General features: G+C 38.1%; 2 protein-coding genes and 1 pseudogene across 8 annotated transcripts in view; all 3 read right to left on the bottom strand.

The window, feature by feature from the left end:
• LOC119906786 overlaps positions 1-11,698 on the bottom strand; it is a 17,778-nt pseudogene extending 6,080 nt beyond the window's left edge.
• Positions 1-13,064, bottom strand: part of LOC119906777 (collagen alpha-1(XIV) chain-like) — a 516,646-nt gene that overhangs the window by 85,740 nt on the left and 417,842 nt on the right. The window lies entirely within an intron of this gene.
• The window catches only part of LOC119906782 (C-type lectin domain family 6 member A-like), a 39,755-nt gene that overhangs the window by 21,528 nt on the left and 5,163 nt on the right, over positions 1-13,064 (bottom strand). For 3 of the 4 annotated variants that reach the window (XM_038724140.1, XM_038724141.1, XM_038724142.1), the window contains one exon: positions 11,919-12,814. The exons of the other annotated variant lie outside the window; for it this stretch is intronic. In XM_038724140.1, coding sequence (XP_038580068.1) covers positions 12,754-12,814 — 61 coding nt within the window. In that variant the 3' untranslated portion in view covers positions 11,919-12,753. Of the gene's footprint in view, positions 1-11,918; positions 12,815-13,064 lie in introns of those variants that run through there. 4 annotated transcript variants of the gene reach the window in all.

The raw sequence follows: 13,064 nt of genomic DNA, 5'->3' as shown, positions 1-13,064 counted from the left end.
GCTGTCCGTGTTGCATGACCCGGCTTCTGTCTGGTTTCAGTAGAGAAAAATGAGGAAGTAGCAGCAAAGAAACACACTCACTTTTTATTAATTTGACTCTTCTGGATCCAGTTTGGTGGTTTTTCTAACTTCAAATAATCATTTTAAAATGATGTTAGAGATACAACAATACACATGTTTTAAAAGAGCAACCCACATTTTTTCACACCATGGCCAACATTGCTAACCCACTCTCTCTCTCTCTCACACTCACACACACACACACACACACACACACACACACACACACACACACACACACAGCAGATTAACAGTTTACCCTAAACAGGAAATGTCACAGTCATTATCTAGACTGAAACCATTTTTCATCCAAGTTGTAAAGTTTAATAAAGTTAAAATGCCAATCCTAAACCTATGACAGTTGATAAAATACATACATGTTGGCCTCCAAGGTCACCATGAAACTCTGAATAGATCTGTTTCTCATTGATTGGATCCTGTGTTATTGTCCATGTTCCATGCAGATTGTTATGCTGTGGACCCGGGCCTGTCCTCGGGCTTTACATTCACTGCTATCCGCCAGACCCTGTAGAATAGAACGAGCACTATATTGTTATAGGGAAAAGCCACAAAACGCATTGAAATTATTGATGTAAGATTATATATGCAGTTCTTGTGCTCAGAAAATTGTATTGTGGACTGAAACTTCATATTCAGTTTGTCTTGATATGTACTCCACAGAAGAAGAGCTTCAGAAAGTGAAATCATTTTTCTTTATTATTCCAAAATCAAGGGGAAAACAATATTTCACAGTGTTCAGCTTTTAGTAAAGAGAGCAGTACAGAGGAGGATTGATATGAACATGTTGGTGCCCTCATGTGGTGGAGCAGTAGACTGCAGATTCTTTAAACTGAGCTACGAAGAGCCCAAATCAGCAGCGTTTGACTTCTTAAAACAAACCATGATTCAAGTTCAGAGTGCAGTGGAGCAAATCATTTCAAATTCAGTTCTTCAGATGTAGATTACGTACAGGGATTTGGGAGAAAATGGTACAAATTTAAAACAAACTAAATAATTTTCACCTCAACAGCTACACAGATGTAATCTTGCATTGGTGTCGAGTTAAAGCCATGGGTTAAATTGTTTAGTGATTATCATTGTATGAACACGTCAGACTCACATAGTGCTTATTTATAGAAAACATCATATCTGAAAACATGATTGACTTGATAGAAAATGAGTTATTTAGTTTTATCTTTCAGTTTCATTGAATTAGCAGCTTTAAACATTAACCCTGACATATCATGTTTTTAAAAAATCTGAATTTATTGGTGTTATATATTGGTGTTTATCCGTCCACCCATTTCCATTTGACCTTACAATCCTTTCTTTTCACCGATTGCATGTTTAGAACATCTGTGATGGAAAGAAATGCTCCACGGTTTGGTACCATGTATCAATACCAGGAAGTACTTCTTTGTCAGGGACAACAAACATTAATCAATCAGAAATACTTTATTGATCCCAGAGGGGGAATTCTTGTGTTGCACACATTGCACATCAAGGCAAAAGGAATATAAATGATAATAGAAAGTTAGAAATAGAAAGAAGTATGGAAAAATATAAAATACAAAGAAAATACAAAGAAATATACAATATTTCCATAATTAAAAGATTTGTTATGGTGAACAGTAATACTGAATAAATAATACCAGAAAGTCCCATGTGTAATAGTTAGAATGATCTATTGACAGAAATGCAATATAATTTACATAACTGTGTTTTCAGTGGTGTATAAAGACTTTACATAATGAAGCATTATGTTTTTATTGCATGCCACGAAACTGAACATTACTACTTGAGCTCAGAGCAAACTAACTTTGCCAGCAGTGCACTATGTTGCCATCATTTACTAATACTGTTACATCAATTAAAGATGGTAAAAGGTCTTCATTAATACACGTAAGTCAAACCACAACTGTAAAACACTTTTAGATTTGACAGCATCACAAGCAGGAAATATGTTTTTCCTAAAAAATACCAGCTGTTTGTGAACTGCGAGCATTTTATTACTTGATTTTTTGTTTTCTAATTGATGGCCATAGCCGTCACCACAGTACGCATTTGTCTTTCATTTTTTTTGTTTTGCTGCATTATGAGAACATTTGGTCCATTTTGTTAGTTTGTCTAAGGTTACAGGATGTATTTGAAGCAGCCTGTGAGAGAAGATAATGTACGTCACAGTTTTAAGGCTACAGTTAAATCTTATACAGGCTTGAGGACAAACAAATATTATCAGTATCAATATTATACCACTTATGTACAAATAAAATTTCTAGCTGAGCCTCTAATTTGAATACACACATTCAGTTCTTTTTATATTATATAACTTTATTAATCCTCCGTAGGGGATATTTCAGTCGATATAGCAGCACAAAGGAATATAAAGTACACATGCAGTATGATAGAAATAATAAAATTTAGTTTTGATTCTACAGTGTTTAATATTTACGTAACTCCATCCAGAAAGTGTCCACACCTTTGTAGAGGTTGACCAGTCTGTCCACTCTCTGTTCTTTATTTTCTTGCATGCAGAACGAGAGCGTGTAGGTAGTTTCTCAACTGACTGCGCTTAAGATAATGTTGATATTAAACAGTTCTTCATAACACTAGATCACAGTCAGTGACAACAATTTAGAAGGTTTACCATATTTATTTCTACAGTAACCATGTACGGCAATTGCGTTGTAGTTTTTGTAGATTTGGTCAACATTATGCAACTAAAACACTTACCCAGAGGTGTAGGTATAGAGAGTGCAGGCAATGCACCCGCACTGGGACCTGTGACGGGGGGGGCCCGCCAGGTCACGAGCTGGACTTTGATAGTTGCATGGTCAAAATGCATCTGGACTCATCATTAATCAGCAGACTCCCAGTTTACCTCTTACCATTATGGTGACAGTAAGATCAAGTGGTACGCTTTAAGAGTCTTCTTCTGTGGTTAGAAAAAGTGTGTAGCTACTGTGTTGTTAGTTTATAACATTGAGTTATGAAGAGTTAATATCGTGTTCATGAGACCATGTGGAGACGCTATTGTGAAGTAGCCTTGGCTGGCCAGAGGGTGTCGCCATTACTTGCTCCATATGTGAACCCCTTTTAATATAGTCTCAAACTGGTTAGTTAGATTTACATTTATTCATTTAGCTGACGCTTTTATCCAAAGCGACTTACAATTGCTATACATGTCAGAGGTCGCACGCCTCTGGAGAAACTAGGGGTTAAGTGTCTTGCTCAGGGACACAATGGTGGATGTGTCAAAGTGGGGAATTGAACCCGGGTCTCTCACACCAAAGGCATGTGTCTCATCCATTGTGCCATCACCACCCTAGATACATGAAGCTCCTTATATCTTTCCAAAGAGTAATATCCTTTAAATGACAGTACCTAATGGTGACTTATTTGTTTTTTATCAGACTATAATGAGAATGATGGATATTGGAATATTCTGATGAGCACTGCAGGAGCTCAATACAGTTAAAAGAAGAAATCACATCTCCTCCTCTTCATTCCTGTGTCCTGACCGATACACCACCCGGTTTACTGACTGAAATCCTTGTGAACTAGCTGCTTAATTGCCTCTATAACTATAGTAATAATCTTTATTTATAGAGCACCTTTCAAAAACAAGTTACAAAGTGCTTTAACAAGTGCAAAGGCAATAAAACACATAAAAACAAATACATGATAAGATCAAGAAAACACTAAAATACACGTTAAAAGTAAATATCTGTGCGTGTGAGGTTCGTAACTGTGCAGCCCAGCGGCCATCATAACATCCTGCATTGGGCACCGTTGTTAATGTCTTACGCTACTGCTTATACTTGGCCAGTTCAGGCATCTTACATTTACATTTAAGTGTCTTGCTCAAGGACACATTGGTGTCTTGCAGTGGATTTGAACCCGGGTCTCTCACACCAAAGGCAACCAAATCCGCTGCGCCATCACCACCCATCTTGTGTGAATTAGATTGATTTGAATTACCAACAAAACCCAAAGCGTAAATGCAACCAAGCATTCAAGAGATACTGAAATCTGATTTACCATCTGATGCATTCTTCACTCCAAAACACATTCATAATCTTTACTCTGCCCAAGTGTAGCTACATCAGTGTGGAAGTAACCGACAGAAATTATACATTTTTCCCCTGTCGTTATGTAAATGACGTCTCCAGCTATTGTAACATCCCTCTCTGCAGAGAGGGTAAGTGCACATGTTGCTGTGTGGATGACTTCTAACCAGACTGTATCAAACAAACAAACAATATCTATGTAATCCAGGTTGTTCAGGATGAAACACAGAATGAAGAAATGTAAAATGTGAGTTGGTCTGATTTGAAAAAGTTGACCCCGTCACTACACACCCCTCTGTCATGAAGGAATACAGGAAATCTCTTTCTCACAGATCCAGTTCTTTTATCATCATATCTGCTATGTGTCCATTTTCCTTGTTGATCGCAGCATGCTGCAGCGTACTGGTCCCAGGGCTGGTGTGAAAATCCGGCTGCCCCGAACCTGTAGGAGAAATAAAATGTTATTTTCGAATTTCTGATTATTTGAAGCAAGTTGTTGGATTTCACTTCATATATTTTTATTATCGGTAATACATAATAATAATTTTTTTAAAAACTTGTTTAGCATGTAATTCAGTTTATTAATTTAATATAATGACACAAAACTTTTAAAACGTCTCACATTTTGTCAGCGGCGAGCTGTCCACCCATTTCCATTCCCATTTCCGTTTCCATTCCCGTCCTGTTTGTATAAATCTTTCTGTGGCCCTAAGACCAATCCAGGAGTCTCCACCCTTGTTCAACTCAATGACACATTTCTAGGATTTGACAAGAGACAAAATCATTTCTCTGTTCCTAATTCTTAATTCAAAACTGGTTTGAATACAGCATTGTAAGTTACAGTGAATCACAACGAGTGGCAAGATGACAGGTGGATGTTTCCTTTTCTGTGTGGGGGATTAGCCTGCGTTATTGCTCTGCTGCTGTGGTAGTTTCCCCTTCAGACCGTCTGACAGACACAGAACCACGTTTGGGACTGTATGTTAGGATGAGACAAGGAGGTGGAAACTAAAACTACCTGGAAACACTTTCAGGCAGAAATCTCACCACAAATGTGAACTTCAGCACCTCCGATAAAGCTCACAGACCCAAACAGAGCCAGTTTGCTCCTCAGTTTTTAGATGGTTATAATGCAAAACTCTACTGAAACATTGTTTTTGAAGTTCTCTTTCAAATTTATAACCTTAGTCTCAGAGAATATTCAAGTGTTTTTTTTATCTTCGCTCCGTAATGTTTTTTATTTCCACCTACAATGGCCCTTATGCATCGTCATAGGAAGCCGACTGGCTGCAGGTCAAAAACAGAAGTAACAGATCACTGGCAGCTACATCTAAGATCACACACTCAGTAACAAACACACTCACCTGTTCCTCTTCGTTGTTTATGATCACCAGATCTGCTCCTTTCCTTTGACAGTCTCTTCTGCTGTCAGACCAAGTTTTCTCCTCATTGGATTTAAAGTAAGCTGCATCCAAATCTCTTCCATCCTTCAGGACACCACTTCTCTTCATGTCAAATGAGTGTTAAAAGATGGATTTCATGTCATTCATTGTTAAATTGATAAAACTTGTTGTTTGACTTTCTTCTTAAATATCTTTCTTGCCTGCCACTTGTTGTTTACTCTATAAATACACTCAGGTTTTGTCTCATTTCTAACAGAAATAAACAGAGAAAACAGTTCAACAGGATAAAAGAATTAAAATGAAAATCAATGGCAAATTCAAGTTATATCAAGTGAACTGGTGTGATGCTGGTGTTCACTATTAGTTTTTAAACTTTTCTCACCATCAGGTTTGTCCTTCAGCTGCTTTACTTCATCCTGTAACTGGCTGTGATTTTTCCTCAGTGTCTCGTAACTGCTCTGCAACTGACTGATGTTGACTGCTGTGTCATGAGAAAAAACAACAAGAGATAAAAGAGTAAGACAATTTCAAAATATTTATGCTCAATTAGCAGTGTGAAGTTAGATCCTGTGTATTTTGGTATTTGCTCTTTTTTTACATTTACATTTACTCATTTGGCAGACGCTTTTATCCAAAGCGACTTACATTTGAGGAACAACATACAAGCATCAACAGAGCATCAACTACAGATCTACAACTGACTATACATACTAGTAAGAGCAGCAATAAATGCTAGTAAGAGCTCACAGTACATATCACATTAATGGGGTAAATATCTAGGGAAGGAAGTAAGAGTTACAAAAAGTGCAATCAATACAAGATCATTGTAGGGGATAGAAGAAAAAGAGCACAGGAAGTGCATGTTAGAGATGTTACACGAAAGTGTAAGATTTCAAGAGCTTCTTGAAGGTTTTAAAAACCTTTCTTACCTGAAATTTGTCCCTGCAGCTCGCTGTAGTTGTTGTACAGTTTGTCGTATCTGGTCTGCAGCTGGTCTTTTTCCAAAGTGACTGAAATATCTGGTGAGAAGCACAACAACAATAGAAACACACCAACAAAACCAAATCATTCTGCATTTCCAAACAATTCATGCCTATGAAGCGGCATATAGAGCATGATCTGCCTCTATATTTCTTTAAAAGTTGACTCAGTCCCTTCTGTCCTCTTCTTGTTGCAGTTGTTGGTTTCTTTCAGTTTATTATCAGTGTCTGCTGGAACTACACAAACTGAGCTACAATGCAAGAAATGATGATAGTCCAGAGAGCTTATATGTGATACTCAGATGAGAACAAACATCTTTAGGGCAGTGCTCACCTAACTATATAAATTCTGTTTGTCTTCCTCTTCTGCACAGATCAACAGGTGTATGAACCTGTGTTGATTAGCTTTAGTGTTTTTACCTAAAAAGTCTCTTGGACAAAACTACAGCAGAAAGTCACATGAAGTGTTTATAAAATACATGTTCATGCAGCTGTTATGTTATCTAACAGAGAATAAAAGGTTTTTAACTTTACAAAACACAGAGAGGGATTCAAGTTATGAGACTTTGGATTTAAAACATAATTCCTCACAGCGTATGAAGACTCCAGCCAATATCAGAAGATACATCACTCCCAGAGTCGCTGCAGTAAAACACCTTCTTCTGACACGATTCTTTGGAGTCTGAGGTCCTACAGAGACAAAATACAGAGAGAACATTTAAATTATTCTTGTTTGAAGTTTGAAGTGGCCGCTGTGAACTGTGGAGTTTCATAGTGGCACATTGGCTGCATTACCGTAACCAGCTATGAGGTAACCGAGGTGCAGACCTCTGTAATTATATGTAGGCTATAACCTATCAATAAAAAAAATCTAATAACAACTATTGATAACACGATCAACTTAAATGAAGGCTTCAGGACCATGAGGACGCAGCAGATTACACTGTCAAAACCCTTATTTCAACTTGACAAACTGTTTCTCTGATCAGAAGCACATTAAAACGGCGTGCGCGCACTAACTGAGAGCCCCGCTGTTCTCTCCCCTTCAGGAGAGACGCTGTGCGCATTTACGCACGAGCCGCAGCAGCATGACTTCATAATCAAATCTCCCAACACGCCAACAGGATCGGTCAGAATCTAATGTTAACTAATGTTTTTAGTTCTTCTACAGAAGGTCTCTCACACAGTCCAGGTTCAGACAGTAAATCTGAGTAAAGCAGCCGTCCTCCTGATCAATCCTGATCTCCATCAGAAAGTCTGAACCTTTTAGAAGCTGGTTGTTAAAGTTGAATTCTGTTTCCTCTGCAGAGTTTTCTCTGTCTGCACCTGTCAAGTTTTTAACTACAAGGTTTTTTATTTTGCTGCTTAAATTATTATTGCTGTGACATTACAGTGCGAATGAAAACGTTTAAATGACTGACAGCAGCCTCTCTAATCATTAAAGTAAATAGTTAAAGAAAACACTCATAAATAATAAAGAAAACACCTGGAAAGCTAATTAGAGAAAGAAAGAAAATAGGTCTTTGGTTGAGGGCATGTGGATGGTTTATGCACATGATTATTACATTATAGTCAGAGCCGATCCATGCATCACATGAATTCAGCTCCTATACTCTTGACAAAACAGTGCAACCAGCTGCTGACGTCAAATAATGAGGCTGTAATATCAACCAGAGCATCCTCTGAATTCAGCACCAACCTGCTGTTTTTTATGTTGTCATATAGTAACAATAGTGGCCATTATGCAGTCTGCACATGTCATTCCAACAAAGTCCTGTGATGCCAGTTGTAGGCTGTCAGATACATTTAGCCTGATACATGTTGTGAAGATTAGTATAGCAAGATTTCCCTGTTTGCACGACCTGATCATAGCGTGTTGTAGCAAACCTAGATTTAGTTATGCATTTTAATAAATTTATGAGAATTGATACCCAATTATGAATTAAAATTCATAAAATCAGAATTTCCTCGTTAAGGGCACCACCGGAGTTGTTATAATCCTAGAGTCTCCGGATCTCTAGGTAGTTTTGAATAATTATACAATTATTACTAGTGATCAGTTAGTTAATAATCGCTCAATTATCTTAAATCAGTCAGTCAGTCTCATATCTAAAGGGTCAATTCTCTTGGCAGGGACGTAGAAATAGGCAACACACACAGCTCTTGATTATATTACAGTGAATTTATTCTCTAACTAATGTAATAAAAGGATGGTTGAATACAAGGAAAATAAACAATTGCTGAACAATGAGCCTGGAGGTTCGATTGTGGGAAGCATTTGACTCATACGGCATAGAAGAGCTAATGAAAGTAAACTAACGCTATGAGTTTAGGAGTTAAAAGGAAATCTCTGTCCACAGAACGTGTGTTAAGTCTTACTGTTTGTCGACAGCCTGCTTTTGGCCTGCTGCACGGGTCCCACGCTAGCTGCCGATCCTGGCTTTTTTCTAGGGATTCTCCGGGGTTTTCCGTGTCTGATTGAAAACGCCTCCTCTGTCTGGCAGTTCGGCTGTTTGCAGGTTTCCTTCATTGTCACTGGCGAGACCACGTGGCTTGGTCTGACCTCGGTGAAGTTGGCTCGACGAAAAAGGCTTAAAATGGAACTCGGTCGTTCCTGAATTAGTCCAGTGTAACTTAACAAACTGATAACTTTAACAAAACAAAAGAAATAAAGAAAATAAAACAAACTGAAGGCAGATCGATGTCGCGGCACTTCAGGTGTGTAGCTTGAAGCGAACAAAAGGCCGGACGCGTGCCGAAGCGTCCAGAGAGCCGAGAGAGAGAGCAGAGAAGAGTGGAAGAGAGAAGAGATCGAACGACGTCACGTGTCGCTCTTTTGTTGCCTGGGGCGTGGTTTCCCGAGGGACTGCCTCTCTAAACTTAATGTCTAAAAGAAAAGAAAATCTATTTTTTTTATTTATTTATTTATTTATTTAAACAGGAAAAGATTAAGAGCAATCGGTCCTGACTCAGTATAGAACTGATTTTCAGCAGGTTCCTGTTCTGCAGAACATGAATACCTCAAACACAACAAAACTCCAAGACCATACAATAACAAACACACAGCAACAAGCACAACAAACTACGATAGTAGTATTTGCACATTTACAATCAAATATTTACCACAATCGAACCTCGATGGTCAAACGGTTGTACTGTTCTAAGTATTTGGTAACAGGAAACAATTGTGACATTATTGGTCAGGATATTTATACATTTAACGGCATTTCCGACGAGGGCATGTAATACTTATTTCGTCCACTTGGGGGAGCTCAGGTTACATGAGGAAAGCTTGGATTAATCCAAGATCGTCTCTCCTTAGAAACCCAGGACATTCCACAAAGTCAGGTTATTGTTGATTCATCCTTAAATTCAAGCTGGCGATTAAGAGTATAGTAAAACATTTCTTTATCATCATTTCTAAAGGAATTTTGTAGGAAAGTATTATGAACAAGCATTGATCACATTAGATGAAGGAGTGTCTTGCTGAAAACAAAAACACTGCAAAAGTTTCTTTCTTTTCAGCACTAATATCAACAACAGATAGCAACAACAGTTAACATAACTACTCAAATAGAGGATTTAATTAAACTTAATGAAATGCTTTGAGTCTTTGGAGACTCCAGTCATCCAAAGTTTGGCTACCTGGATCATGTCACACTTGGGTGAGACAGGGGTTTTCTTTTGATGTGGTAATAAAACAAAGAGCAAGGTCAGTTGCCACGGAAACATGTGGGGGGGGGCAGTTTTGATAGGCTGTTCAGGGAGATGCTACTCGCTGGTTCGTGTCCCTTTGTCAGTTTAACAGTCAGGCCCCGCGATATCAGCTTCGGAATCAAAAAGGTGCCAGTTTTATGGTCGGGATAGCACTTAGAGAAAGCAACTTTGACCCCTCCCCTTCTTCTCTGGGGAGGAGAGAAGAATTTGGAGTAGCTCCAAATTTATTCAATATAAAATGCACAAATCCACACCGTTGTTCACTACAGTGTCTGTCTGTATCTCTTATTTATACACACACACACACACACACAAACACACACACACAAACACAACACACACACACACACACACACACACACACACACACACACACACACACACACACACACACACACACACACACACAGAGGAAAAGAACAAATTCAGCTTTAATAAAAGTATTTTTTCCCAACAGGTCCCTTTGTAGGCCTGTGTTTTTCATTATAGATCATTAGTTTGTGTGATTTTGGTGTGAATTTCTGTAAATAAGCTCTATTAAAAGAAACAAAGTCTGGACCTCACTAATTTCTAAACCCTGGTTACGGCCTGACAGGCTGAGTCAGCATTCACAGCCTGTGTTCTTCTACAAACAAAAACTTGTATCTCCTCCCACAGTTTGATGTAAAAACGTAAGTGGATGACATCATCAATAGAGTGAAGCAGCCTTGGAAAATCTTCTTAAAATCTTCTCTTTAACTCGGCGTCATGCCAACAATTTTCACTGTTGACACACAAATAAACAGTTTTTGATATCTTTGTGGGGATGTTCATGCACACAGGCTAGTTCTGCTGTCATTGTCCAGACTGTCTGTCTGTTTCACTAACAGATTGAGGATTTTAGTCACGGGACGTCTGGATCTCAAGTTATCAGAGAAACAGGTTCAGCAACGTTAGTGCCAACTAGAAAAGAATAGCATCAGAATTTCCATACTTTCAAATGTTGTTGGTAATTTTTAAGCCAGCTATCCAGTTTAGCGTCAGCTTTCAACAGCCCACATTCACTCTGCAGTTTCTTCAGAAACTGGATTCTCTAGTTACTCGTTGTCATTCTGTCAGTAAGAAAATTGACTATTGTGGCACCAGATTACAAAAACAAGATACCTGATAATGACCCATAGTTAATGGTAACTGATTAATGAATTATACATTTTTATATAGCCACACAAAAATGTACATTAACGTCCTTCTTACAACATCATTTCAGACTTACTTGCTTTTTGTGACCCAGGATCAGCGTGATGCTTTTCATCCTCTGAGATCTCCAGCTGATTCTCCTCTCCCGCTCCTCTGTTGTCTTGAACTCTTCCGGTATATCTCACATTCAAGCTTGAATCTGGTGCAGCGAGAATCCTTGCAGACATTTTGAAACACTGAAAACTTAGTGAACAGCTTCACTGTCTGCTTGTTTGTCTTTGGGTTGGGCAGCTTTCAAAAGAGGAAGTAACAGCAGGACTCACCACTGACACAGATGGACACCACAACATATGTGTTATTGAAGACTTGACTTTAATTGAGGCATAAACTACATAAAACTATATTTAAAGCTGAAACATAAAGATTTTTTTTGTCAGTGACGCTGAGGAAGTATATGGTTTTCACTCAACAGCAGGTTTGTGCTCACATTCACACATTTGTGCAAAGCTGCATTCATGTTCTCCATATAGTTTATTCACACATGCATCTCTGACACAGGAAATGTGATGTGTTGACCAGTTATTTTTGTTCTGTCTAGTAGATGAAATGACGTGACAAGTATTAATGGTTCAATGATGATAATAAACCTAAGATGTTAAACACATAACTGTTCTGTTGTAAGTTTATGAAGAAAACAAAAGAGATGATTGAATATCATCCTTACTGACACACATACAGGGGAGGTGACTTATTATCAGTTCATGCATCTTGTGTGGATTCGATATCTTTTGATTAGCAAAACAGCCCAAGTGTAAATGCAACCAAGCATTAAAGATGGATTAAAATCTTATTCAAAATCAGGTGTATTCTTCTCTCCAAAACACATTCATAATCTTTCCTCCTCCCAAGTGTAACTACATCAGTAAGTGGTCTGTGGAAGAAGCCTATGAGGTTTGTCCTTTATGATCATGGCTTAAATAACACTGAAACAGAAAGGAGCCGTCTTTCCCCTTGTTGTCATGTATGTGACATCTTAGGCTTTTTGAAAACAGGCTGTTGTAATATCCCTCTCTGCAGAGAGGGTAAGTGCACATGTAGTTGTGTGGATGACTTCCAACCAGACTGTTCACTGTGTAGGGCAGAGGAACAATATCTATGTAATCCAGGTTGTTCAGGATGCAACACAGAATGAACAACTGAAGAAATGTAAAATGTGAGTTGGTCTAATTTGACAAAGTTGATCCCAACACTACACACCCCTCTGTCCTCAAGATAAACAGGAAAGCCCTTTCTCACAGATCCAGTTCTTCTGATCATCATATCCGCTCGTTGTCCATTTTTCCTTGTTTATCGCAGCATGCTGCAGGGGTAATAATAGTTGCTGTGCGGGTGTCCTGTTGCCCAGAACCTGTTGGAGAAATAAAATGTTGTCACTCCTGATTATTTTCAATTTGAAGGAAGCTGTTGGATTTTACTTGAAATATTTTTATTGTCAGTAATAAATGACAATTTAACTTTTAATAACGTGTTCAGCTTAGTAAATTAATATAATGTGAAGTAATATTTTTTTCATTTGTTTTCATCTAATTTTAAAAACAAACTTATTTTAGGAAGAAAATGAATTGTGAAGGAAACTAAAAACTTTAAAAGCGTCTCAC

Source organism: Micropterus salmoides, unplaced genomic scaffold, assembly GCF_014851395.1.
Source record: "Micropterus salmoides isolate LMB-PRFRI ecotype aquatic unplaced genomic scaffold, ASM1485139v1 Ms_hic_scaffold_17, whole genome shotgun sequence".
Taxonomy (NCBI): Eukaryota; Metazoa; Chordata; class Actinopteri; order Centrarchiformes; family Centrarchidae; genus Micropterus; species Micropterus salmoides.
The sequence above is the reverse complement of the archived record's forward strand: the minus strand, read 5'-3'. Positions and strand labels throughout refer to the sequence as shown.